The sequence below is a fragment of the Giraffa tippelskirchi genome, chromosome 11 (assembly GCF_054371585.1).
Source record: "Giraffa tippelskirchi isolate mGirTip1 chromosome 11, T2T-mGirTip1v1.2.pri, whole genome shotgun sequence".
Lineage (NCBI taxonomy): Eukaryota > Metazoa > Chordata > Mammalia > Artiodactyla > Giraffidae > Giraffa > Giraffa tippelskirchi.
Window position 1 is genome coordinate 148,519,691 of NC_137285.1, and position 22,445 is coordinate 148,542,135.

General features: G+C 52.4%; 1 protein-coding gene across 5 annotated transcripts; it reads left to right on the forward strand.

Moving 5' to 3' along the window:
• Nucleotides 1-61: 61 nt before the first annotated feature.
• ZDHHC5 (zDHHC palmitoyltransferase 5) lies at nt 62-21,989 on the forward strand. Of its 5 annotated transcripts, XM_081539027.1 has the most exons (13): nt 62-122; nt 3,006-4,283; nt 4,545-4,640; nt 11,633-11,754; nt 15,824-15,981; nt 17,125-17,297; nt 17,461-17,563; nt 18,055-18,146; nt 18,547-18,679; nt 19,122-19,245; nt 19,667-19,779; nt 20,236-21,095; nt 21,512-21,989. In XM_081539027.1, exons 4-13 carry the CDS (start codon nt 11,718-11,720, stop codon nt 21,675-21,677), a joined length of 1,959 nt encoding a protein of 652 aa, XP_081395153.1. In that variant the 5' UTR covers nt 62-122; nt 3,006-4,283; nt 4,545-4,640; nt 11,633-11,717; the 3' UTR covers nt 21,678-21,989. The 5 variants fall into 5 exon arrangements, with proteins under 5 accessions (XP_081395153.1, XP_081395152.1, XP_081395154.1 ...); XM_081539026.1 differs by lacking the exon at nt 4,545-4,640; XM_081539028.1 differs by lacking the exon at nt 4,545-4,640 and having other exon boundaries at nt 3,006-3,450.
• The last annotated feature ends 456 nt before the right edge of the window (nt 21,990-22,445 follow it).

A 22,445-nucleotide genomic window follows, 5' to 3' on the forward strand; every position in this document is an offset into this window, starting at 1 on the left:
GGGGCGGGCGCGCGCGTCTCGGGGCGGGCGCGGAGCGTGCGGGGGCCGCGCGCTGCCTCTCAGAGGCCGGACGGCACTGCCGGGAGGCGGCGGCGGCGGCGGCGACGCGGAGCTGGCCGCGGGTGAGTGCCGGGGCTGCCGGCCCCTGCGGAAGCGGAAGTGCGGGGCCCGGGGGTGGGAGGGGAGCGTGACCTCTAGGGAAGGGGGACCGGGGAGGGGAGGCGGTGGGAGGCCCCGCTCCGTGTCCGGGTCGGGTCCTCCGGCCGCGGCCGGACCCTCGGGCCCCGGAGAAGGGCGGCCGGCAGAGGCCGGGGCTCCCCTCAGGGCCGGGTCATGAGGGGACCCCGGCCCCCGCGGGCCCCCTCAGCCCCGGGGGCCCCTGCGGCCGCCGACCCCGTCCTCTCCGTGTGGGCCGGCCCTGCCCCGGACGGCGACCCTCGGCGCCCCGGCCGCGGGGTGGGGACTGGGCGCCGCTCTCTCCCTGAGGCTCGAGTCCCTTGCCCCGCTCTGCCGACCCTTGTTCTGGCCCAAGCCTCATCCTGTTACCTGTCCCCTCGCATCCGCCCGCTTCCATCCCTACCCCCACCAGCCCGGAGCTCCCAGCTTCCAGTACTTTGTACTTTTCACAAGCGGGAGCTCCACTGCGCTGGCCATTATTTTGCCTATAGGAATCCTGTGGGGCAGGAAGGTTGAAAGTGTTTCACCGACCTGGCCAAATGGAGACGTCGAAATGAGAAGTAAAGGTGACAAAGTTCTGGAAGGAGGTGTGGGATCAGATATATGTTATCCTCTAGACAGCGTCTCTGCCTTGGAAACACTTCTTGGTTAATGCCATCTTGTCTAGGTTGACCTTATATTCGCCTCCCTTTTTTTTAAATCCCAGGATCCCTTTGTATAATATTAAATCTTTTCAGAGTAGTCATTATCACTTAGTCTTTAAAACCCACCTGATTCTTGGAAGATTTGTATTGCCACCTACTTTGCTACCTCTGTCTATAACGATCACACCCATATGAAACTTCTGTTTGACTGTTCAGCGGGTATCTTGACATGTGGATCATTCCGCATACACTGATGACTTTGTGTTCGGATTTACAGTATTTATACCACTTTACCTTAACAAACAGGACTTGTGCTGTCAGTCATGCGGCCGTATCCATTCACCCCTTTAAGGAGGTACTTGTGTTAAACCTTCTTAAAGCCTTAAAACAACACACTCTATAGTTTCCTTTCTATATACATGTTCACCTTCCATAGAGGACTGTGTGCCTGATGGTGTCACACACGTGCTTGTCCACCTTTGTCGTACTCGTGTGGGTCCAGACTGCTGGTTCTGCTGAACCACACTCACCCTGCAGTCTCATCTCAGTTACTCACAGTACATCCTTCTGCTCTGACCTGGTGTGTCTTTAGTAGACCCAGTGGCTCCTTAGGTTTTGTCTTGTCACTTCTAATATATATTCTCTAAATATCTTAACGCTGATCACTTTTGTTTTCAGTACTGTCCTCCCCAAATGGCCTGGCCTTTTATGACTCTGAATTACTTTGGCAATATTAGCCCATGTGACTTTTTTCCTGTCAGAAAAATAAAATCTGAAATAACATATGGTATCTAAGTGATATTCTACTTTAGATAAAATATAAGCAGCGCAATTTTCCATCTTCTCTAATCTTTGAGGCTTTGAGAGGAAAGTTTAATAGTACTGTCTGCAAACTAAGAATTTGCTCCTCACTGTTAACAAAGTTACTTAGCCTAAATTCAGAAAGTTGGGCTTTGATTCCTGTAGGAATCAATCTATTCTAATAATGCTGTGTGGCCCTCTAAAACTACATTTTGTATGTGAGTGAGAGAGAGTACGAGCGCATCTTGAAGGAAGACCCTTACTCTCCCATGCCACAGAAAGGAGGGAGTGATCGATTCCAGGGTACATTCATATTTCACTATTCAAAACTTCTGATATTTTCATCTCTATCTTTGGTATTAGGGAGCTACCACACCTCTTGAATGGAAAAAAAAAACACCTTAAGTAAAATGTTTGGTCTGCAGATTCCAGGTTGTCTTCAGCGGACAGGTAGTGTAGTGGATGAGAAAGGTAGGAAGGGTTTGCTTTAGCAGAGGGGCCTGTGAACTGTGAGTTCTGAACCTGACTACTTAGTAGATGGCCTCAGGAGTTCTCTAACCTTCAGTTTTATGGAGTGGGATAAGGAACTGTGTCATCAGATAATGTGAGTTAAGTGCTTTGACATCACTAGATGAAAAGCATCCAAAGTGTTATTTTGCTACTACTATCAACAGAAATAATTGCTATTCTTAATCATATCAGGGAAGGTGGGGTCCCTTGACTTCCTACTAGGCCAATATAGGAGTGAAATATTGTTGACTTGGGAAGAGAAAGACCAGCCCCTCTGGTTGACTCAGTTTCTCTTAGAGGGCATCTCACCTTTCAGTGCAGGGACATTTCTCATCCAGGTCCTTTCATGAGTTATTTCAGGAGACCACGAATTCAGCTCGTGCCTCTTAAGGTTGTAACTAAAAAGCATAGGAGGATAAGAGCGAGGGAGACGTGCGCAGAAAGGACGTGAGACTTACTGTCCTAAGTTTGTCCTACTTTTTTCATTGTAGCAATAAATATTCTCTTTTCTAGGACTGCCCTGCTCTGCTGTGCCTTTGTTTGTTTTCAGATTTTGATATTCTTGGTATTTGGTACTGCCCATTGGTGTCAGGTGGGACAGGCCCCATCTGTGTCAAGAGCTAGTTCTCTGATGATCTTAGGCCAGGTGAAGCCATGTTTTTCTTTCTTCAAAATGAAGAGCACTTGGAAGAGGGAAGAATTCGGAGCCCACTGTCCTCCCAGTTCAGAGTCCTGCCCACATAAACGTAGTGAAGTAGAAAATCATCTTTCAGAGAGCACATTTTAATAGAATACCTGGTGGGGTTTTAGCCTCAATGTTCTAAGAAATGCCTTGAAAACATTTCTCTGATCAAGATATTTGTTTTTCTCCAGGTGAGGCACCATAACCTAGTTGAACTCGGTATCCAGAAAGCCCAAGAGTAAAGAAGATCAGAGACACTGACTGACCTGGAAACAGGGATCTCTTGGGAATTTTGCTTCATCCACAGTGACCTTTCAAAAGTATCATCAAGTGGAGCTGATTTTCTCCATCTTATTTTGCTTATTGGGAAGAACATGGCTTCGGAAATTTTGTGTTTCTCTTCCGTTTTGCATGAGCTCTGTAGGAAACGGAGCCCTTGAAGGGTCTGGGAGTCACAGGAAGAGACTGAAGACGGACAGGCTTGCGCTCGTGCAGCTCTCGGCTCTACTTTCCCTCCCCCTTCAAGGAAAAGGATTTGCAACTCAGCCTTGTAACAGCTGCTGCCCAGCTTTAGCCATCAAGAGAAAGTAAATAAAATTAGACCACCACTGCCAGACTGCAAGCCCTGAAGTCAAGGTGTGGGAGTGGTGGCGTTGAGAAAACCACCTGAAAGGGACGAGGACTGCAGTGAAGACGGTTTCTCTTTCAAGCCAGGAGGGGCCCCAGGCGCCTTCTCGGACTGAAACCGGAGCACAGGGCGCCCCTCTCTCGGGCGCCCCTCTCTCGGGCGGGCGCCCCTCTCTCGGGCGCCGCTCCGCTTCCGGTGGGCGCCGCTCCGCTTCCGGTGGGCGCCGCTCCGCTTCCGGTGGGCGTGAGGCGGCCGTGGTGCTGCAGTGTCTCCTCCGAGGACGTTTTCCTCGCGAGAGGGGTTCCGTGCTCCCCCCGTCTTCTCCCCCTCTTCCCTTCGGAGGGCCTGCCTCCCTCCACGCGCTGTTCCCTGATCTGTGCAGCTGCCCGTGTTCTCTACCTGCAGCCATTTGCATGTGTGCGGCCTCCCGTGTGTCTCCGGGTTTTAAACGGTGCTGGTTGTGTTTCTTAATCGCTCCTTCTGCCTTGTTCTGGGGAGGTGGTTATTCATCATCTGGAGTCGCCTTTCCCCCTCCCGCGTGCTTTCCTTCCTTGGAGATCTCTTGACCTTTGGTTTTATTTGGGAGGGGGAAGGGTGATAATTCTAAATTTTCTGTGTCCCTGGTTTCCTTCGGTCCTCTTCTCTCCGTGGTCGCCCTCGTCCCGTTTTCTTGTCTGTTCTGCCGCTGTGTGGGCCTGTGCTATGCGGCAGGGCAGATCTCCCAGCAGAGCTCCAACATGCCCGCAGAGTCTGCAAAGAGATTCAAACCCAGCAAGTATGTTCCCGTCTCAGCAGCCGCCATCTTCTTAGTGGGAGCCACGACCCTCTTCTTTGCCTTTACGTGAGTGTCCTCCCAGCAGTGGTATCGGGTGGGGGTGGGCAAGGGAGGGGAGGCGATATGTTTCCTCTTGAGTTTGGCTTCTACTTGCAAAGCCAAGTGACTGGGAGTGTTTGAGGTGGAATACAGGTAAAGGGAAACCGCAGAGGTGTGGTACGAGTTAAGGCCAGGCCCACCCTCTCTGCTGAGTCCTCTGCCTTCCCCGCCTCCCCTCCTCTGGAATCACAGATGTCTTCCTCTTTTCCTACCCATTTTCATCATTAGACGATTCTGAACTAGAAAGGAAGTGGGAGGGAGTCACCAGAGAGGATGAAGCAGCCTCAGCAGTCAGTTCTGTGAGAGAACTGGACTCGACAGAAGGTTCGTCAAGTAGTCGTGGCTTTTCCCCAGGTTCACTGAAGCTCAGATTTGAGATGGTGGGGACTCGGAGTCCTGGAGAATTTCAGACTCAATTTAGAAGGTCTGCCAATGAGGCGGTTTTGGCTTTTAGTGTTACTCAGGTGGTTTCCGTGGTGGTGGTGATGGTGTGTGTGTGTGTGTGTTTAACTGCGCGGTGCGACTTGCAGGACAGCTCCCTGACCAGGGATCAAACCCAGGCCCGCACAGTGAAGGCACTGGCTCCTCAGCCCTCGGCCCCCGGAGCCCCTGGTTTTCTCTGTGTCCTTAAGGGCCGAAGCTGGAGGAGTGAAGGCCAGTGGGAAAGAGCAGGTTTCATTTAAGAAGAGAGCCCTAGAAGGCTTCCCTGACATCGGCTCCTGCTGAAGGGGATGGCAGGCATTTCTCCCATTCCGTGGTCCTTTTAGGAAAAACAGTTGGTGTTGAAAGACTTCCCACTTAGGATATTCAGCTTTTGTTCACCTGCTTCTTACTGAAGGGGGTCTGAGTGGTTTATCTTCATTCTTTTCCCTGTTCCTTCAGCTGTCGGCCACCTGGCAAGCATCTTTGCTGTTACCTGTTTATAATTTAACATATACCAGGCTTCTGAGTCTTGAACTGTTGAGTCATTGAGTTAGTGTTCTAGTTGTAGCTCTTGGAACAATCGGAGCGTGCTAGAGTTTCTAGGGGGTTGACTCTGCTGTGATTCAGGCTCAAACCTAATTGCGGAGTGCTGGTTAGAGCCAGTGTGAGGTGGCTGGCAAGAAGAAGAGGATTTGGAGTGATTGGGAATAAAAGCAGTTTGCACTCACTGAAGGGTGACTGAAGCCGGCATTGCGGGGTACGGGCAGTTACTGTTATGGGGAGAAAGTAGAACAGAAATTAAGTGTTTGATAGGAGGGAAGGAACCACCTCCCTCCAAATAGGGCTTCTGATGTCAAAAGGAATTCTCTAAACTGTGCGTTGTTTGGCCAAAAGAGTAATAATGCAGAAGTAAAGTAACTGCAGTGTTTTTCTATTTGTTTTTTAAACAAGGGAAGAATGAATCTGTTATCCAAGGTATGAGCATCATCCCGCTTCCCACCTCCCCCTCTGAAGAGCAGACTAGGTCACAGATTCTCTGGGCCGCGCCCTTCAGCCTGAGCACACCTGTGGAGTCCCTCAAGGGTTCAGCTCCGCCTTCCAGAAAGGAGGAGTGAGTCTTCCGTGTGGGGCTTGTTTTGGTTTCTGCTATTATGACCTCTAGTAGAGTCAGTGTTTTAACCGAGGGATGTTTACACGGGCCCTTAGTATCTTTGTCGCAGTTGTGGTGCTGTCAGGAGGCATAGGTTCAAGACTTAATCTGACACCCTTCGACCTGCCTAATGGGAGAGGGAGTCTTTTCCTTTAAGAGGCAAAGCCTTTGGAAAGCGAAGAGATTGGGGACTGGCTCCAGGGTTTCTCTTTCAACCCATCCATTCTTGAGTTGAGGCAAGCAGAATCCTCGTTCTTACTTTGCTCTTGCTCGTCTGGAGCCATTGAAGTATTTGGCTGGTTCTACCAGTTTTGCCACAAAGAGTTGTCCTGACATAGGCATTTTCTCAACTGATAGTTGAAGCTGTTTAACCTACTTTCCCTTTGCCTGGTGTCAGAAAAGTCAGGGGCCCGCCTATTCCCGCTCTCTCAGCTCTAGGAGAAAGGGTCCTGGAGGACAGGCTTGACTCTTCCTTGGAATTACCGCCTCTAACCCGAAGTGAGAAGCACCTTAGGACTTAGCACGGGTTCCGCCTGGCAGGCTCCTCGGGACACAGGTCTGGCTGTCCTTCGCTCTCCGGGTTCGCCCCTGCCCGCTTCGTGGGGACATGATGAGCACCCTGTTTATCTTGCGCCCCTGGCACTCGCTGCTTCTGAAGGGCTCGTCTCTTCCTCTCCATCTGACCATAGCAGCGCCTGTGCAAGCAGATACCTGGCTTGAGGTAGCACTCTTCTCCCAAACCGCCCTGTCCCTTGTGAGGTTCTCCGCTTAAAACCATATACAGCCTAAAAAGACTGCTTTCAGATAGAAACTAGAGGAGGGCTCTTCCGGAACCAGCTCCTGCTGGGGCCTTGAGTCGGCACCTGCCGTCACCCTGTTCTCCTCACCAGGCTGCAGCTGTCTGTTCTCACGTCAGGGTAGGCCCCAGGTGAGAGCTCCTTTGGGGCCTACAGGCCTGGGAGGAGGAGGACGAGCCTTCTCAACTGGCAGGTGTAGTTCGTGGGGGCACATCAGCTTCCAGTAATCAGCGCAGTTCACCCTCCGTGTTTCTTGGTCAAGCAGGGAAAGCGCTGAGCAGAAATTAGCAGTTGGCTGTGGTCGGCAAGACGTTGTGATGTTCTGCTCCAGAGGAGCTCGCCTAGAACTGCAGAGGTCTCCCCCTGTGACCCGGGTGCCTCTCACTGACAGCCTCTGTCCAGTACTGAAACTAAGCAGGAGCTCTCGGGGAGCCTGCAGCTCTTTCCTCTTCCCACTCTTGGGGAGTCAGGGGCCTGCTAAAGGAGCCTCCTGGCCCCGGCTGGGTAATAGACACTGCATTTAAGGTCACCGGCCTGGACTCCAGCTGGCTTCTCTGAGTCTCCTTCTGTGATGGGCAGTGGGCAGTTCCAGGGGAGAGGAATAAGGCCTGTTTGGGGAAGCTGGCTCTGGTAAAGTCAGTTAGCTGCTGCGGGCCTCTGTCTTCTCTGTATAATGAGGAAGTTGACCTAGAGAGTTTATTTAAGCAATATGCCCTTTTTTTTTTTTTTTTTTTTTTTACTGAGCTCTTCTGTGGAACCCAGTATATTAAATGTGAGGGTAGGCTGCTCTGGTTCAGGAGAGGCTGGCATAGAGGCCCAGACACTGGCATCTCCTCTTTGCCTTCTTGGTGACCCTGAGACCTCCTTAGGGCTCCTAGCAATACCATTAGAAATAAGTCGCTGAATCATGTCTTCTGAAGTCTCCTTGAGCTGTGGGGTTAAGTCAGCTAGTGTCCGAGGTGTCTTTCTAAAACCGAAGGGGCGGGCATGGGGGTAAAGTCTGGGCCGCGAGTCATCCTCTGCAGGAAGAGAAGTCAGGGTTGTCCAGAAACCCGTGCTGGTCCTGCCAGGGCCCCGGCCGTGGAGGAGCTTCCGCCTTTCCCGTCTCTGCCTCTTGCCCCTCCAGCGTCTCATCCACTGAGTTGGGCAACCTCGGTGACTCTCCCTCTGGGTTTTTTTTTTTCATGACTACAGAGGTGCTGGCACCTGATTTGAGTGGGAGCAGCCTCGTGATTTAGGGCATTAATTGAGCAGTGGTGGTTCTTTTCCTTCCCACGTTGTTTTCTCATCGAGGAATACGTGCCTAAGTCCTACGTCTTGTACGCTGCTGCTTGACAGTCTGGAGAAGACAGGACAAATCCAGTGTTTCATGAGAAACTGACCCACCTAGAAGGGAAGGGATTGTTTTCCCATGGAATCTTGTGGATCCCCAGGGGCAAGAAGCGGGATGTTCTTTCTAGCCTTGCCTCATCACCGAGGAACACTCCGCATGCACTCGGAGTAGGCGCTAGGCATGGCAGGAACGCATAGGCCTGGCCTTTGGGAGCAAATACCTCTGTCGTGTTCTTGAATTGAGTACTTCAGACCAAGGAAGTGCAGTTAGGGAGGTGGGGCTGGAATGATAACTGATGATGATGGAGATGGTTAATGATGCTATTTTGTTTGTTACTTCTATCTTGTGAATGCTTATATTAACCCAGCTAGTTTAAAAAGAATTGTAAGCTCTTCTCAGGCATTATCTCTTTCATTCTCATATCTGTATTAGGTAGCTGACGTAACAAGCTTGCAGAGTTTCCTGTAGATTACCTAAGGCTACGATAGCAAAGCATTGATGAAGACAGGATTGAAGTCTAAAGCTTCTTGACTCCTACTTTAGTTTTCTCACCAGGAATTTAATTTTATATATATATATAAAATAGGAAGAGTTAGGGCTGGGGAACAGATTTTCAGTACTGTGAGTATTGAAACCCACTCTCCCAATTTTGGGGAAGGCAATGGCAACCCACTCCACTGTTCTTGCCTGGAGAATCCCAGGGACGGAGGAGCCTGGTGCGCTGCTGTCTATGGGGTCGCACCGAGTCGGACACGACTGAAGCGACTCAGCAGCAGCAGCAGCTCCCAATTTTATTTGGCCTTGGAAACAGGAGTGCTGGAGGGGCGGGCAGAAGAACCTGTTCTCCCTGGGGTGGTGTAGGTCTGGGAGTCTCACCCATGAGTCAGCCAGCCTTCTGAGCGACGGCCGCTCCCTGTGCTCGGAGCTCTGTGATTACCGCCATCGGCGGAGGACGAGCCCCAACAGCTCCTCAGCTCAGGCCTCACCTCCTCCCATTAAAGGCAGCAGATTCAGACAGGCCACTTGGGGGGGTCACCTAGGACTCTGGCAGAGTACTGTAGCAACAGCAAGCCCCTCCTGGAGCCAGGCAGGACATGGGGTGTGGCAGGAGCAGGCCCCGCTCCCACAGGCCTCTCCTTGTTGGGATGTTCGCGACTTGGAGTGCTTAGGTTGGAAGCAGTAGGAGCAAGGATCGCCCATGCCGTGGAGTTATCTGCATCCTTTCTAGATACGTGCCCACGGTGGGGATCGGCTTTATTTTGGAAGAGAGATGGGAACTTGATTCTAGAGTCACACACTTCAGCTGGGAGGGGCTGAAATCAAGAAGGTTGTAAGGGGTAAAGTTCATTATGCAGGGGCAGGTCGTTGGCAGGATATCCAAGAAATGGAGTGATTTGCTTTGGTGAGAAATGCAGAAACTGAGGAAAGAATGGGGCCAGAGAGATTGACGTCAGTGAGGGGCTGACATGTCCTTCTTGTTCATCTTAGTTTCACTCAGAGATGGAGGGACCCTTATTTTTCCCGAAGCTCCAGAGGCCACAGTAGCCAGTTCTAAGAATGAGACTTTTAAATCACAGAGACCTCAGTGTTCTAAGGATTTAATTCCTTTTTCCCTTCTAATTATCTTCCCAGGCTGTAGGAGTCAAGTGAGTCACGCTTTCGACTCTTCCCCGGGCGGAAATTGGAGTGACAGCTAAGAACCAGGGAGGGGCTCTGACCTGGGCGACTGGTTTCCAGTTTCTCCCCCCCCAGGAGCCGAGGAGGTCACGCTTTGGGTGGGGCTGTGTGAAGACTCTGCCTTCTTGCTTGTACTCCACCCCAAACCCTGCCAAGGTGTGGGGTCAGCTTTGTTGAATCAGCCCCCAGAGGAAGAGGCTTCCACAGGAGACTTTGGCAGAATAAAACTAGGGCCGTGACTGGAGGTGTGTTTTTCCTTGAAATCACTGCCTTCGCTCTAGCTTTGTGGTGTTGCCTCCCAAGTAGGTACTGGCCCATCAAGAGAGGCAGAGTTAATTGATAGTTACTATCTAAAAAAGCCTGGCGCATCGTGAATATTCACTTCAGTTTTTTTTAATGATCGGCTCAATGGAACTTGAATAAGTAGATGGTGGTGGTAAAGACTTGTGAGATGCTGTGTGACAGTCAGCTCAGCCTCTTAGCATTAGTTTGTTGTCGTGTTCAGTTGCTCAGTCGCATCCAATCTTCTGCAACCTCGTGGGCTGTAGCCCGCCAGGCTCCTCTGTCCGTGGGATTTCCCCAGGCAAGCAGACTGGAGTGGTTTGCCATGTCCTTCTCTAGGGGATGTTGCCAGCCAGGGATCGAACCCACATCTCCTGCATTTGCAGGCGAATTCTTTACTGCTGAGCCACCAGGGAAACCCTGTCATTAGTTCATTTCTCACTGAGGAGCTCTGGTCGTTTGAATGTCCTGAATCACTGTTCAGGGCTGTGCTTGTTTGGATGGAGACAGATGAGCTCTCAGCAGAATCCAGGCCTGCCGTGGATTAATTCTCCGAAGTCATTTGCTGTCTTGTTCTGCTGGTGCCTCTTCCTTTCCTTCAGCGAATTCTTCGTCTCCTTCCGGCTGGTCTGGGTGAAGGGGGACAAGGACAGATGCTGGCCTAATTCTGGAGATTAAGTTTTCAGCCACAGAGCAGATTAGGGTGTTTAGCCACTGTCTCGTAGTGGGAAGTTCTTCTGAGCTGAGCCGGAAGAGAGGGTGTTTGATACCAGGGACCCTGCAGGCAGCTCATCGGCTGTTCTTCTCACACTTGCAGGAACTATCCCGGGGAAAGGGAGAGCTGGCCGAATTCCTGAGACTTCTGTCCTGACAGAAGCTGAGGGCCTAGCTCACTCTTGGAGTCAAGAAGTTCCCTAAACCCTTGTTGTGGTTTGAACTCGGTGGGGTCCTCGACACCTGCGGCCAGTTTCTGTTCCCGCAGGAGTTAGGGCCCCTCTGGTCTGGCACCCTCTCTCTCTCTCTTTTCTCCTCCACTCTCCCGCTTCATTCATTGGTCTCAGGGTCTTGGTATCCTTCCTTGTCCGTGAGTGGTTTCCTTTTGTCTACCCTGAGAACTAGCCTCTAGTTGAATAAGATTCTCGGAAGTATCTGATACATATTTGTCTCTATAATGGATCTGAAGAAACTCTTAAGCAGTGGCGAGTGGTTTGGAGCCAGAGAGGCAGGTGGTGTCCCCTGCTCTGGGCTGGCGTGTGGGTCAGGGGGGCGTGGCTGGGGTCCCGGGGCCTCAGGATGTCCCAGAGCAGGACTGCAGCTGGTGTCGGTTGCATTCTCGGTCCCCCGCTCCTGGGCCTGGTTAAGAGGAGGTCAGGACAGAGGCCCTGACACATGGCGATTCACAGGGTAGGAACGAATTTGAAGAACACAGACTTCGGTGCAAGGGCGTATGAGTCTTATACCTTGATCTAAAATGAGCATTTCCCTGGGAAACTAGACCCACTTGTTGGGGAGGAGGAAGATGATTTGAGACAGCGAAGGTGAGCCACCACACGAGATGTGTATATGGGTGTAGGGCGCGTCTTTCACAGGCGTTTTACACGGCTGCTGTCCCGAGTGTCAAGGCAGCCCCTCATTGTCTGTATCGTCTGTGCAGCTGTCCGGGACTGAGCCTGTCCGTGTCGCCTGCAGTGCCCGTCTACAATGCGGTGGTGTTTCTCTTTGTGCTGGCCAACTTCAGCATGGCCACCTTCATGGACCCAGGGATCTTCCCTCGAGGTAAGATCTCCCTCTCCTCGCTCGGAACTGCCTTTTGAGGAAAATGAGCTTTGGCACACACGTTTGGTCTGGAGCCTTAGGGCTCTTGCGTTTTGGGATACTCTGTAGTCTAATGGTGGAAAGCGAGTCAGGGTTTTATAACTTCTAGGCCTGTGATCCACTTTGGGTCAACTCTGAGTTTCAGTTACTCATTCAGCAGACATTTATTTCAGGTGTATGGGTTGGGCATTATTGCTAGCTTTGATAATATCTGAGATGAATCAGAGAGTAACAGTGTGATACAGTCTGTAATGGAAGCATGAAGAAGGCTCTGTGGGACCTTGGAGAGGGTGCCCTGCCCCTGCCCAGATGAACTGGGAAAATACTGCTGGAGGTGGGGAGGGGAGGGCCCTGTAGGCAGAGGAAGCAGCATATGACTGAACTGGAACCGAGAAACCCCGAGTGCAGTGGGTGGAAGACAGCGCAGGGTTGGGCCAGCGGGGGCAAAGGAGAACCCAGAGCCGAGTGTGAGAGACTTGGTGTGTTAAACAGGCTGAAGCTCTTCCCGGGACAGCAAGGGGTCTTGAACTGGAGGAGTCACAGGATCAGGTTTCCTTTCACAAAAGTGATTCTTATAAGAACAGATAGATACCTTTTGGGAGGCTACTGCAGTAATGCACACCAGATGAACTTGAATTCAAAGCTGGATTTACAGGTTAAGATCCAGGAGAATTTTTCATGACTAATCAGTTATTAGGTGAGAGTGAGAGGGTGAAGGAATTGTCTAGGGTGGTTCCACTGTTCCTAACTTGAAAGATAGGTTGGATGTTGGTTTTTATGAACTAAGACGCAAGTTACAGGAATGTCGAGCCATTTTGGAGGGAAGAATGAGCATCTTAGACATGTTGAATTTGAGATACTTAATGGGTCATTTGGGCTTCCCTCATAGCTCAGTTCAGAGAAGGCAATGGCACCCCGCTCCAGTACTCTTGCCTGGAAAACCCCATGGACAGAGGAGCTTGGTAGGCTGCAGTCCATGGGGTTGCTAAGAGTTGGACAAAACTGAGCAACTTGACTTTCACTTTTCCCTTTCATGCACTGGAGAAGGAAACGGAAACCCACTCCAGTGTTCTTGCCTGGAGAATCCGAGGGACGGGGGAGCCTGGTGGGCTGCTGTCTATGGGGTCACACAGAGTCAGACACGACTGAAGCGACTTAGCAGCAGCAGCAGCAGCATAGCTCAGTTGATAAAGAATCTGCCTGCAATGCAGGAGACCCCAGTTTGATTCCTGGGTCGGGAAGATCCGCTGGAGAAAGGATAGGCTACGCACTCCAGTATTCTGGCCTGGAGAAGTCCATGGATTATATAGTCCATGGGGTTGCAAAGAGTCGGACGCGACTGAGCAACTTTCACTTCGCTTCACTTCAGTGGATCGCTCAGATGCAGTTACCCAGTGGCAACTGAGTAGTCAGACTCATGGCGGAGTCCTCAGCCGTGTAGTTTTGTCAGCAGCAGGAGTGAGATTGTGTAGAGAAAGTGGAATGCGGTTAGGAAAGAATGCCTGTCAGCCTGACCAGCATTGACTAATAATGAGCAGAGGAGAACGAGCTATTGAGGAGGGACTGAGCAAGAAAAGATAGTAGGAGGAGAAACTGGACAACGTGGGAGCTAAGGGAAGTTCATGAGGTAACTGGTGGCTGGTGGCATCAGAAATTAAGTTCAGTAGTATGGAAACTCCCAAGTTGCCCATTGTTTTAGTAACTAAGAGATTGGTGATCTTAATAAGAATTGTTTGAGATGTCCCTGTTGTTCAGTAGTTAAGACTCTGCATGTCCTCTGCAGGGGGCACAGGTTCAATCTCTGGTTGGGAAACTAAGATCCCAGATCTTCATGGCATGGCCAAAAAAAAAAAAATACAGCACACACAGAGGAATATTTACTTTTTGGTCCTGCTTGCGGGATCTTAGTTCCCCGATCAGGGATTGAACCCAAGCCCCAGCAGCGAAAGCGCCGAGTCCTGACCACTGAACCATCAGGGAACTCCCCACAGGAACAGCTGTAACGGTGCGTTTACGTGTGTGGGAGAGAGACAGTCACATCAGCAGCACTGCAGTGGTTCGGAAGGCAGCGAAGGGGAGATGAGGGAGCAGCGTCGTGAGGATTAAGGTTATTCTTTCAAGACGTTAAGCAGAGAAGGCAGAAGGTGGAGTGTCTTAGGTGAGAGGGAGGGGTTTCGTGATACAGAAGACGTTCGTGTGTTGGTAGCATGAAGAGGTGGAACCAGGGAAGAGAGAGAAACTGAAGTTGCGGAAAGCGGGTAATTGCAGAGTGACCCAGAGGACGGGGACGCTCTCCTCTCCTGGTGGGGGGTGACGCTCACAGAGCTAGGCTGTTTTCTGGAGCAGTTGGTGAGGGTGAGGACCAGCATAGGTGGGGTAAGGTAGAGAGAGAAATGGGTGCTGACAGTTGTTGCTGATGCCATCGAATTTTTCTCTCAAATGTGAGACACATTGGGATTGGGGTGGCAGCTGCAGCGAGAGCAGGTTTATCTGAAATTCCTTGTGCTCACAAAGCCTGTGTCACCGAGCTTTGTCTTTTCTTTCAAACATTAGATTAACAGGAGGTGCTTTAAGATCCTAAAGCCAAGGAAGGCTGTTTTACCAAGTGTTTAATGTTCATTTATCAGATATTTACTGATGATTATGGTCATTTGGGATCTTTTTTTTTTAAGGTCCTTGCTTTCAAATAGCTCAGTCTAGAAGGGAAGATAGGGAAGACATTTACATAAATACATACACTGGTGACTTTTAAGAGTAATCAAAAAACTGTAGTACTTTAAGAGAAAGAGCTCTCACTTCTGATAGATGACAGTGTGGAAGAAATCAGTTATTTCAAAATAAACAGCGTTTGAATTTTTTTCCTTTAAAACAGTAGAGTCTGCATAATGTAGAAAGTATAAAGTAGATATTGAAAGTCGCTCAGTCGTGTCCGACTCCATGGACTTCTCCAGGCCACAATACTGGAGTGGGTTGCCATTTCCTTTTCCAGGTTATCTTCCCAGCCCAGGGATCGAACCCAGGTCTCCCACATTGCAGGCGGAGTCTTTACCAGCTGAGTCACAAGGGAAGCCCATAAAATAGATAAATGTCACCTATAATTTCACAGCCCAGCGATAACTACTGTTATTGTTATATATTTCATTTCAGTCAGTATTTTGAAGACTTATACATATAATGTTTATACATACCATACACCTGTAGCATATATATACGTATCTGTTTTTGTTTTCAAAATGGGATATTTTAGTTTGTACAGTTCTTTACCTTGTACTTTTTTACTTAGTTACATTGTTAGCATTTCCCTTAGTAAATTTGAAAACTTAAATAATTACTACACCATCACTTATTTAACTTTTCCTTCCCATGGGTATTTTATTTAGATTAATAATTTAAAGTAATGAAAATCACATGCTATAGATGAAGGCAAATAATGTTTTAGTTTTGAAGTGGGGTGGTGAGTTTATTTTCTTAATAGTTGATTTACAGTGTTGTATTGCTTTTTGCTGTATGAGTTTCTGATAGCTGAAAACTGAAAGGGCGTTCAGCTAAAGAGAATGTCTGGAACCAAGAAACAGTACTGACATGAATAGAGAACCAAGGGAAGGCCTTTGGCCAAGGGGCTTTGTGCATGGAGAAAAGGCTCCCACTAGTTCGTTTCTCCCCCATTTGGATTGCTGTAGTTCAGTCGTGTACTTGTAAATATTGAACTGTTCTGCAGACTCATTATATGTGTACTTTGATATGTAAATCATCTATTTCTTTTGAAATATATTCATCATATGTAAACCAAGAATCTCAGCCTATCCATGTCAGAGCCGCCTCTGAGCCACCCTCTTGGGCCGCTTTCCCAGTGTAAATTACTTCCTTGTTTCCGTCGTGGTGTGTGTAGAGCTGACCTCGCAGCGTCAGAGCTACCGGTTCCTGCTCCCTCACCGTTAGATCGCCTCCCTTGATGGCAGTGTCGTTGCGTGCCCAGGGCCTAGGGCAGCTGCGGCATAGCCGAGTTTTCAGGGACTTTTCCTCCCCACAGCTGAAGAGGATGAAGACAAAGAAGACGACTTCCGGGCGCCCCTTTACAAGACCGTGGAGATCAAGGGCATCCAGGTGCGCATGAAATGGTGCGCCACCTGCCGCTTCTACCGGCCTCCACGCTGTTCCCACTGCAGCGTCTGCGACAACTGCGTGGAGGTGAGCGCCGGGCGGGGTGCGCCGCCCAGGCCGTGGAATCAGGGCCGGGTCCTGTGGACGCTTGGCCTTGGCTGGCTCCCGGGGCTGTGTTCGCGCTCTGTCAGAGAGCTGGCAGCGATGTACGCATGAGAGGCGGTGTGCACGTGTCCTGTTGCAGGAGGGGCCCCGGGTGGGCAGGTGTAGGCTCTCCCACAGCCACTCAGAGCTCCGGCCTTCCGGCCCGGCCCGTCTTTTTGGTGGTTCGTCCTGGCTCCGTGTTCTCTCCGTCTCCCACGGTGGCATGCTGTTGGATTCACGTTGCACGCTAGGTCACTGATGAGCACCTGCCGCACAGCACAGGGGGCTCTGCCCAGTGCGCCACGGCGCCCTCAGTGGGCAGGGAGCCATGTGCACACGTGGCTGATGCCCTTTGCTGTATAGCAGGAGCTGACCCAGCACTGTAAAGCAACTATACTCAGAAAAAAATTGAAAAATAAGTGTGCAATTTTCAAATTAAAAACACACAAAACAAATTGTACAATTATATTTCTGTCCTGCATTCCTTGTCTATTTTTAACCCTTTTCCCAGTCCATTTTTACTTAGCTATAAGCAGTTGCCTACTAGATTTTTTTCCCAAGCCTCTTTTTTTTAAAAAAAAGAAAAATCTTATTGTACTTGCAAGCCTCTGACATTTGTCCCTGTCAGAGTTCCTTGGTCACGTAGGATAAACTTTGAGAGATGGCCTTGGCCTTTGATCAACCTCTGGAAGGTCTTTGTTACAGACTGATGTGTTAAAGTCACTTCAGTTGTGTCCAACTCTGTGCAACCCTATGGACTGTAGCCTCCCAGGCTCCTCTGTCCATGGGATGCTCTAGGCAAGAATACTGGAGCAGGTTGCCATTGCCTTCTCCAGGGGATCTTCCGACCCAGGGATGGAACCCGGTCTTTTATGTCTGCTGCATTGGCCGGCGGGTTCTTTGCCATTCTTCCCCACCTGGGAAGCCCTACAGATTGATAGATAAGCTGCAGGAGCCTGTGTCTGCATTTTGCAACTAAATGGTGAACGTGATCACACATTGCTGAAAGCAGCGTTTAGTTCTGCCTGCCATTCTTGACGGAAGTGGTGTCATGCTGTGGTCCCAGCTTGCCTTGTCCACCCCCAGGAGTTCGACCACCACTGCCCCTGGGTGAACAACTGCATCGGCCGCCGGAACTACCGTTACTTCTTCCTCTTCCTCCTCTCCCTGACGGCTCACATCACGGGCGTGTTTGGCTTCGGCCTCCTCTACGTCCTCTACCACATGGAGGAGCTCTCAGGGGTCCGCACGGCTGTCACGTATCCTTCAAGGCCTGGGGGTCGCCAGACCGCTGGGGGAGTGGGGGGCGAGGCAGGGAGAAGGTGGAGGCTCGTGGCGGTGGGGTCTCAGGGAAGCGGCCACAGCAGGGGCCGGGGCGGGCCAGGCCCCGTGGCGCTGCTCTCCTTGACCGTCTGGCTCCAGGATGGCCGTGATGTGTGTGGCCGGCCTGTTCTTCATTCCGGTTGCCGGCCTCACAGGCTTTCACGTGGTGCTGGTGGCCAGAGGACGCACCACCAATGAGCAGGTAGGAGGGGACGCAACGGGGGCCCGGAAAGTGGGCTGAGTCTCGGCCCTGGGGTAGCGTGTGCTTTCTGTGATGGGGGTCCACCTTCCTCATGTAAGCGTGAGGACAGGCCTCGTCTCAGTTAATAGGCATTTATAGGACGTGTCCTCTGTACTGGACGGTTTGGGCTCTGAGCCAGTAGCAGCAGTAAAGACCTGGGCCAGCGCTCAGGAAGAGTGTAGTTACTTTCCTGCACATAATGACAGCTAAGCTTCCTTGCTCACTCTTATGTAGAGATCCCCACTTGACATAAAGAAACTGGTGTTTAGGGTCAGATAGCTACCGTGAGGTAGACCTAGAAGTTGAACTGATGACCCTGACTCGAGAGTTCCTCTTCGCAGTCACCAGACATGAGCTTCTTTATGGCAGGGTTGTATGTTACTCATTTTATGTGGCCTCTGGAGGTCACGGCGCCCTTGTCTGACTGACCTGGTCCTTCTTCCCTCCTTCAGGTTACGGGTAAGTTCCGGGGCGGAGTGAACCCCTTCACCAACGGCTGCTGTAACAACGTCAGCCGTGTGCTGTGCAGCTCCCCGGCACCCAGGTACTCCTGCCCCGTGCTGAGGGCGCACCCTCGGTCGCACACTCCGTCTTCTCTGGGTGGGTTCTGGGGTGAGGGGCTGCCTTTTAGGGAGGGTTCTCCTAGAATGAGAAGTGCTGAAGTGCCGTCCTGCAGACCCTGTGAGTTTAGTGCATTCTTTACGTACGTGGTCCTCTCTTTGGAAAGGTGAGAATGAGATTTACTCCAGAGTGCCTCGAGCTAGGTGTATCTGCCCAGAGGCCTGGTCTTGCTGTCGGGCTTGTACTTCATAGAATCGAAGAAATCAATTCAATGCTGGCCTTACCCCTGGCCTGCTAGGACCGTAAAAGTGCTTCCACAGGGTAGGCAGCCAGTAGTTATTTTTGAACGACTGAATGAAAGCCCTCTCGCTCTTGACACTCAGGTATTTGGGGAGACCAAAGAAAGAGAAGACAATTGTCATCAGACCGCCCTTCCTTCGGCCGGAAGTGTCAGATGGCCAGATAACCGTGAAGATCATGGACAACGGCATCCAGGGGGAGCTGAGGAGAACTAAGGTAGGGGTACAGGGGGTAACGCCGGGTACCTCGGGGAGCCGTCCCCACGGCAGAGGTGGAAGCTTGTTTGTTTCAGTCTCTCTTACCATATTTATCACTTTCTGGTTTGTCTTAAAGTTACTTAAATACATAACTTCTTTTCCCATTACGTTTTAAGTTCATTAACAGTAGAAATTGAGTCCATTCCTTCGCATGTCTTCCTAGGACTTAACACACAGCTTATGAATGATAGGAGCTCAACAAGGAGCTGTTGGTGGAAGTAAATGACAGAATGAAACCCCCCGTTGAAGAAAGCTCTCTCCAGCCCCGTCCCCACAGCCCCCAGAGTGACTCGGGGTCTTCCTTCCTAGTTGAGCAGCACATGACGCCGCCCTCCCTGCCCCTCTGCCCCAGTTTTATACTTGGAATCGCCCTGACACTCCCTTCTCGCTCGTTTATCCAGTCTAAAGGCAGCCTGGAGATAACAGAAAGCCAGTCAGCAGATGCGGAGCCTCCACCACCTCCTAAGCCGGACCTGAGCCGTTACACGGGGCTACGGACACACCTCAGCCTGGCTACTAACGAGGGTGAGTGTGGCAGCAGGAGTGAGACCAGCTGGAGAGATGACACAGGCAAGGGCTTGGAGAGGACGTTGCGTTGTGACCAAGAAAACCCAGCAAGCGGTCCTTGAACCACTTCCGCGGACAGCGGCAGAGAGGGGCTCCACTGAGCTCCTGGCCATGAAGGGGCTGTCCGTGTGCGTGCGTGTACCGCCAGCCTCTGGACAGACCGGAGAGCATCCCAGGGTCTGTGCACTCACTTCTGGGCGGGTATGAGTCTGTAGTCTTGATTTCAGCAAAATCGTGTGTGTTCCTCAGGATTTTACCTGTAACCTTCCCTTCCGCTCGGTATATCTGGGCCTACCTTGTCTCCCCGGTGCTTTAAGCAGCTGTAGCCATGTTAAGGGAGCGACTTATAAGGTGGTGCCCCCGGGCCTTTTTCCTGCAGAGAGCAGCCTCCTGGGCAAGGACAGCCCCCCCACGCCTACCATGTACAAGTACCGGCCGGGCTACAGCAGCAGCAGCACATCAGCCGCCATGCCTCACTCTTCCAGCGCCAAGGTACTGAGCTCTCCCGAAGAAGCAGCTGCCTGTCCTGGGAACACGGGGACTGGGAGAAGGGGAGGGGGCCCCGGATGGGAAAGAAACCCAAAGGCCTTTTCCTGCTGGTCAGCACTGGTGGGGCTGCGTCTCCTTGATGGCGCGTCCTTCACCCCGCGGGGTCCCGGGGCCATCGGTGAGAGCGCTGAGGGCTGCCTCAGACCCAAGTTCAAACCCATCGCCGCCGCCACAGAGCAGTTCCTGACCTCTCTGCGCCTCATTCCCTGCGTCTTCAAACGAGACGTCATTTGTTCCTAATCAGAGATGAGCCTCGGGTTAAACGAGGCAACGCAGGTGAAAAGCCCGAGGACGTGGCTGGCGTGTGACAGACACTGATTTTGCCAGACTCCTGGGGCCCCGGGGCCTCGCGTGTCATGGGAGGGGCGCGCTAAGGGCCAGCTCTGCTTCCTCCCGCAGCTGAGTCGTGGCGACAGCTTGAAGGAGCCAGCCCCCATCGCAGAGAGCAGCCGCCATCCCAGCTACCGCTCGGAGCCGAGCTTGGAGCCGGAGAGCTTCCGATCGCCCACCTTCGGCAAAAGCTTTCCCTTTGACCCGCTGTCCAGCGGCTCACGCTCCTCCAGCCTCAAGTCTGCCCAGGGCACGGGCTTCGAGCTGGGCCAGCTGCAGTCCATCCGCTCGGAGGGCACGACCTCCACCTCCTACAAGAGCCTGGCCAACCAGACGCGAAACGGGAGCCTGTCCTACGACAGCCTGCTTACGCCTTCCGACAGCCCCGATTTCGAGTCCGTGCAGGCGGGCCCGGAGCCAGAGCCGCCTCTGGGCTACACGTCTCCCTTCCTGTCGGCCCGGCTGGCCCAGCAGCGGGAGGCCGAGAGGCACCCCCGCCTGGCGCCCAGCGGCTCGGCGCCCCGCGAGCCCTCGCCCGTCCGCTATGACAACCTGTCGCGCCACATCGTGGCCTCCCTGCAGGAACGCGAGAAGCTGCTGCGCCAGTCACCGCCGCCGCCCGGCCGCGCGGAGGAGCCAGGCCTGGGGGACTCAGGCGTCCAGTGCACGCCCGGCTCGGGCCACGCACCGCGCACCAGCTCTTCCTCCGACGACTCGAAGCGCTCGCCCCTGGGCAAGACGCCGCTGGCACGCCCAGCTGCACCCCGGTTCGGCAAGCCGGATGGGCTGAGAGGCCGGGGACTCGGGTCCCCTGAACCAGGCCCGCCTGCCCCCTACCTGGGCCGGTCTCTGTCTTACAGCAGCCAAAAAGCCCCCCCTGGTGTCCCCGAGACGGAGGAAGTGGCCCTGCAGCCATTACTGACACCCAAGTAAGTGTCCGTCCGTCCTGGCCCCCGGCCTGCTGCCTGCAGGAGGCCTCGGGGCTTCCCTGGTGCCTTCCAGCACTCGCGGACCTGGCTCGCCCTGCCTTTCCCCCTTCCTCTGCCTGCCTTCCCGGGCCTCGCCTGTGAAAAGGCTGAGGAGAGGGCATTTCCCTTAGTCTTGTCTTCCTAAGAAGCAGTTTGTTTGCCTGAGAGTAACTGAACAGTGTAGCTGCTATTGGAGAGAAGGAAGAAATAGGGGAGGGGGGAGCAGGCTGCTCCTCAACAGGGCAGTAAAATAAAAGGCGGTGTTTGGGTGAGAAAGGCATACGTAGAGAGGACAGCATTTTCTCTCAGCTTGTTTTAAAGGGCGTTCCTTTTGTGTGTTGGGTCCCACACTGACAGCGCGCTCCTTTCCTCCTCAGAGATGAAATACAGCTCAAGACCGCCTACAGCAGATCCAACGGGCAGCCCAAGAGCATCGGCTCAGCCGCCCCCGGCCCGGGCCAGCCGCCTCTCAGCAGCCCCACCAGGGGAGGCGTCAAGAAGGTGTCGGGGGTGGGGGGCACCACCTACGAGATCTCGGTGTGAGCCTGGGCGCCCCCGCCTCCACACCTGCACCAAAGGGCCCCCGGGGCCGCCTCCCTCCTCCAGGGGCCCCTCCCCTGCACGGACACGTGTAAACCCCGATGCCGAGAGGACGAGGGGCGTTTTATAAAATGCAGTGGGGCTGGGGGGTCGGAGAGTTGGGGCCCTGAGACTGGGGTAGCAACCCTCCTTCACCTTTCAAGACCCTCCCTCCCTCACCCCCTGGACCAGACTCAGTGGACATTTGTGCAATTGCTCGCCCTGGAGGGAACCAGATCATTTTTAAACCAGAAATAATTTTTTTTATTATTGTTACGGATTCTATTTTTTTCCTCTTCTGCGTTACCAGGTGTGTGTGTACATATATATATATATATATATTATAAATATCAAAGAAATTATATATCTATCCTGGGATGGGAAGGTGAGGGAGGGAGATGTAGGAGGGGGACCTTACTCTTGCTGTTCCTCAGACCAGCAGGAAGAGAGGGGAGATGTCTTCCTTTTCCCCATGGTTCCCTCATTAGGTCCCAGTTACCATCGAAGGACATAGCACCCCGCGTCGTCGGCGCTAGTGGTCAGGAAAGACGCCTAGGGAGAGGCGAGGAGGGACGGGGTCAGGAGGAGGGCGTGGAGAGCAGAGTCAAGTCGGTGTCTAGGCTCAGCGGCACTTAGCTTCCCCCGGGGAGGCGCCTCGGCCTGGTGCCTGGTGGTGGTCGGGCGGTCAGGAGAGAGCTTGGCGGAGTGCCAGCAACAATACTGGGCTAACCC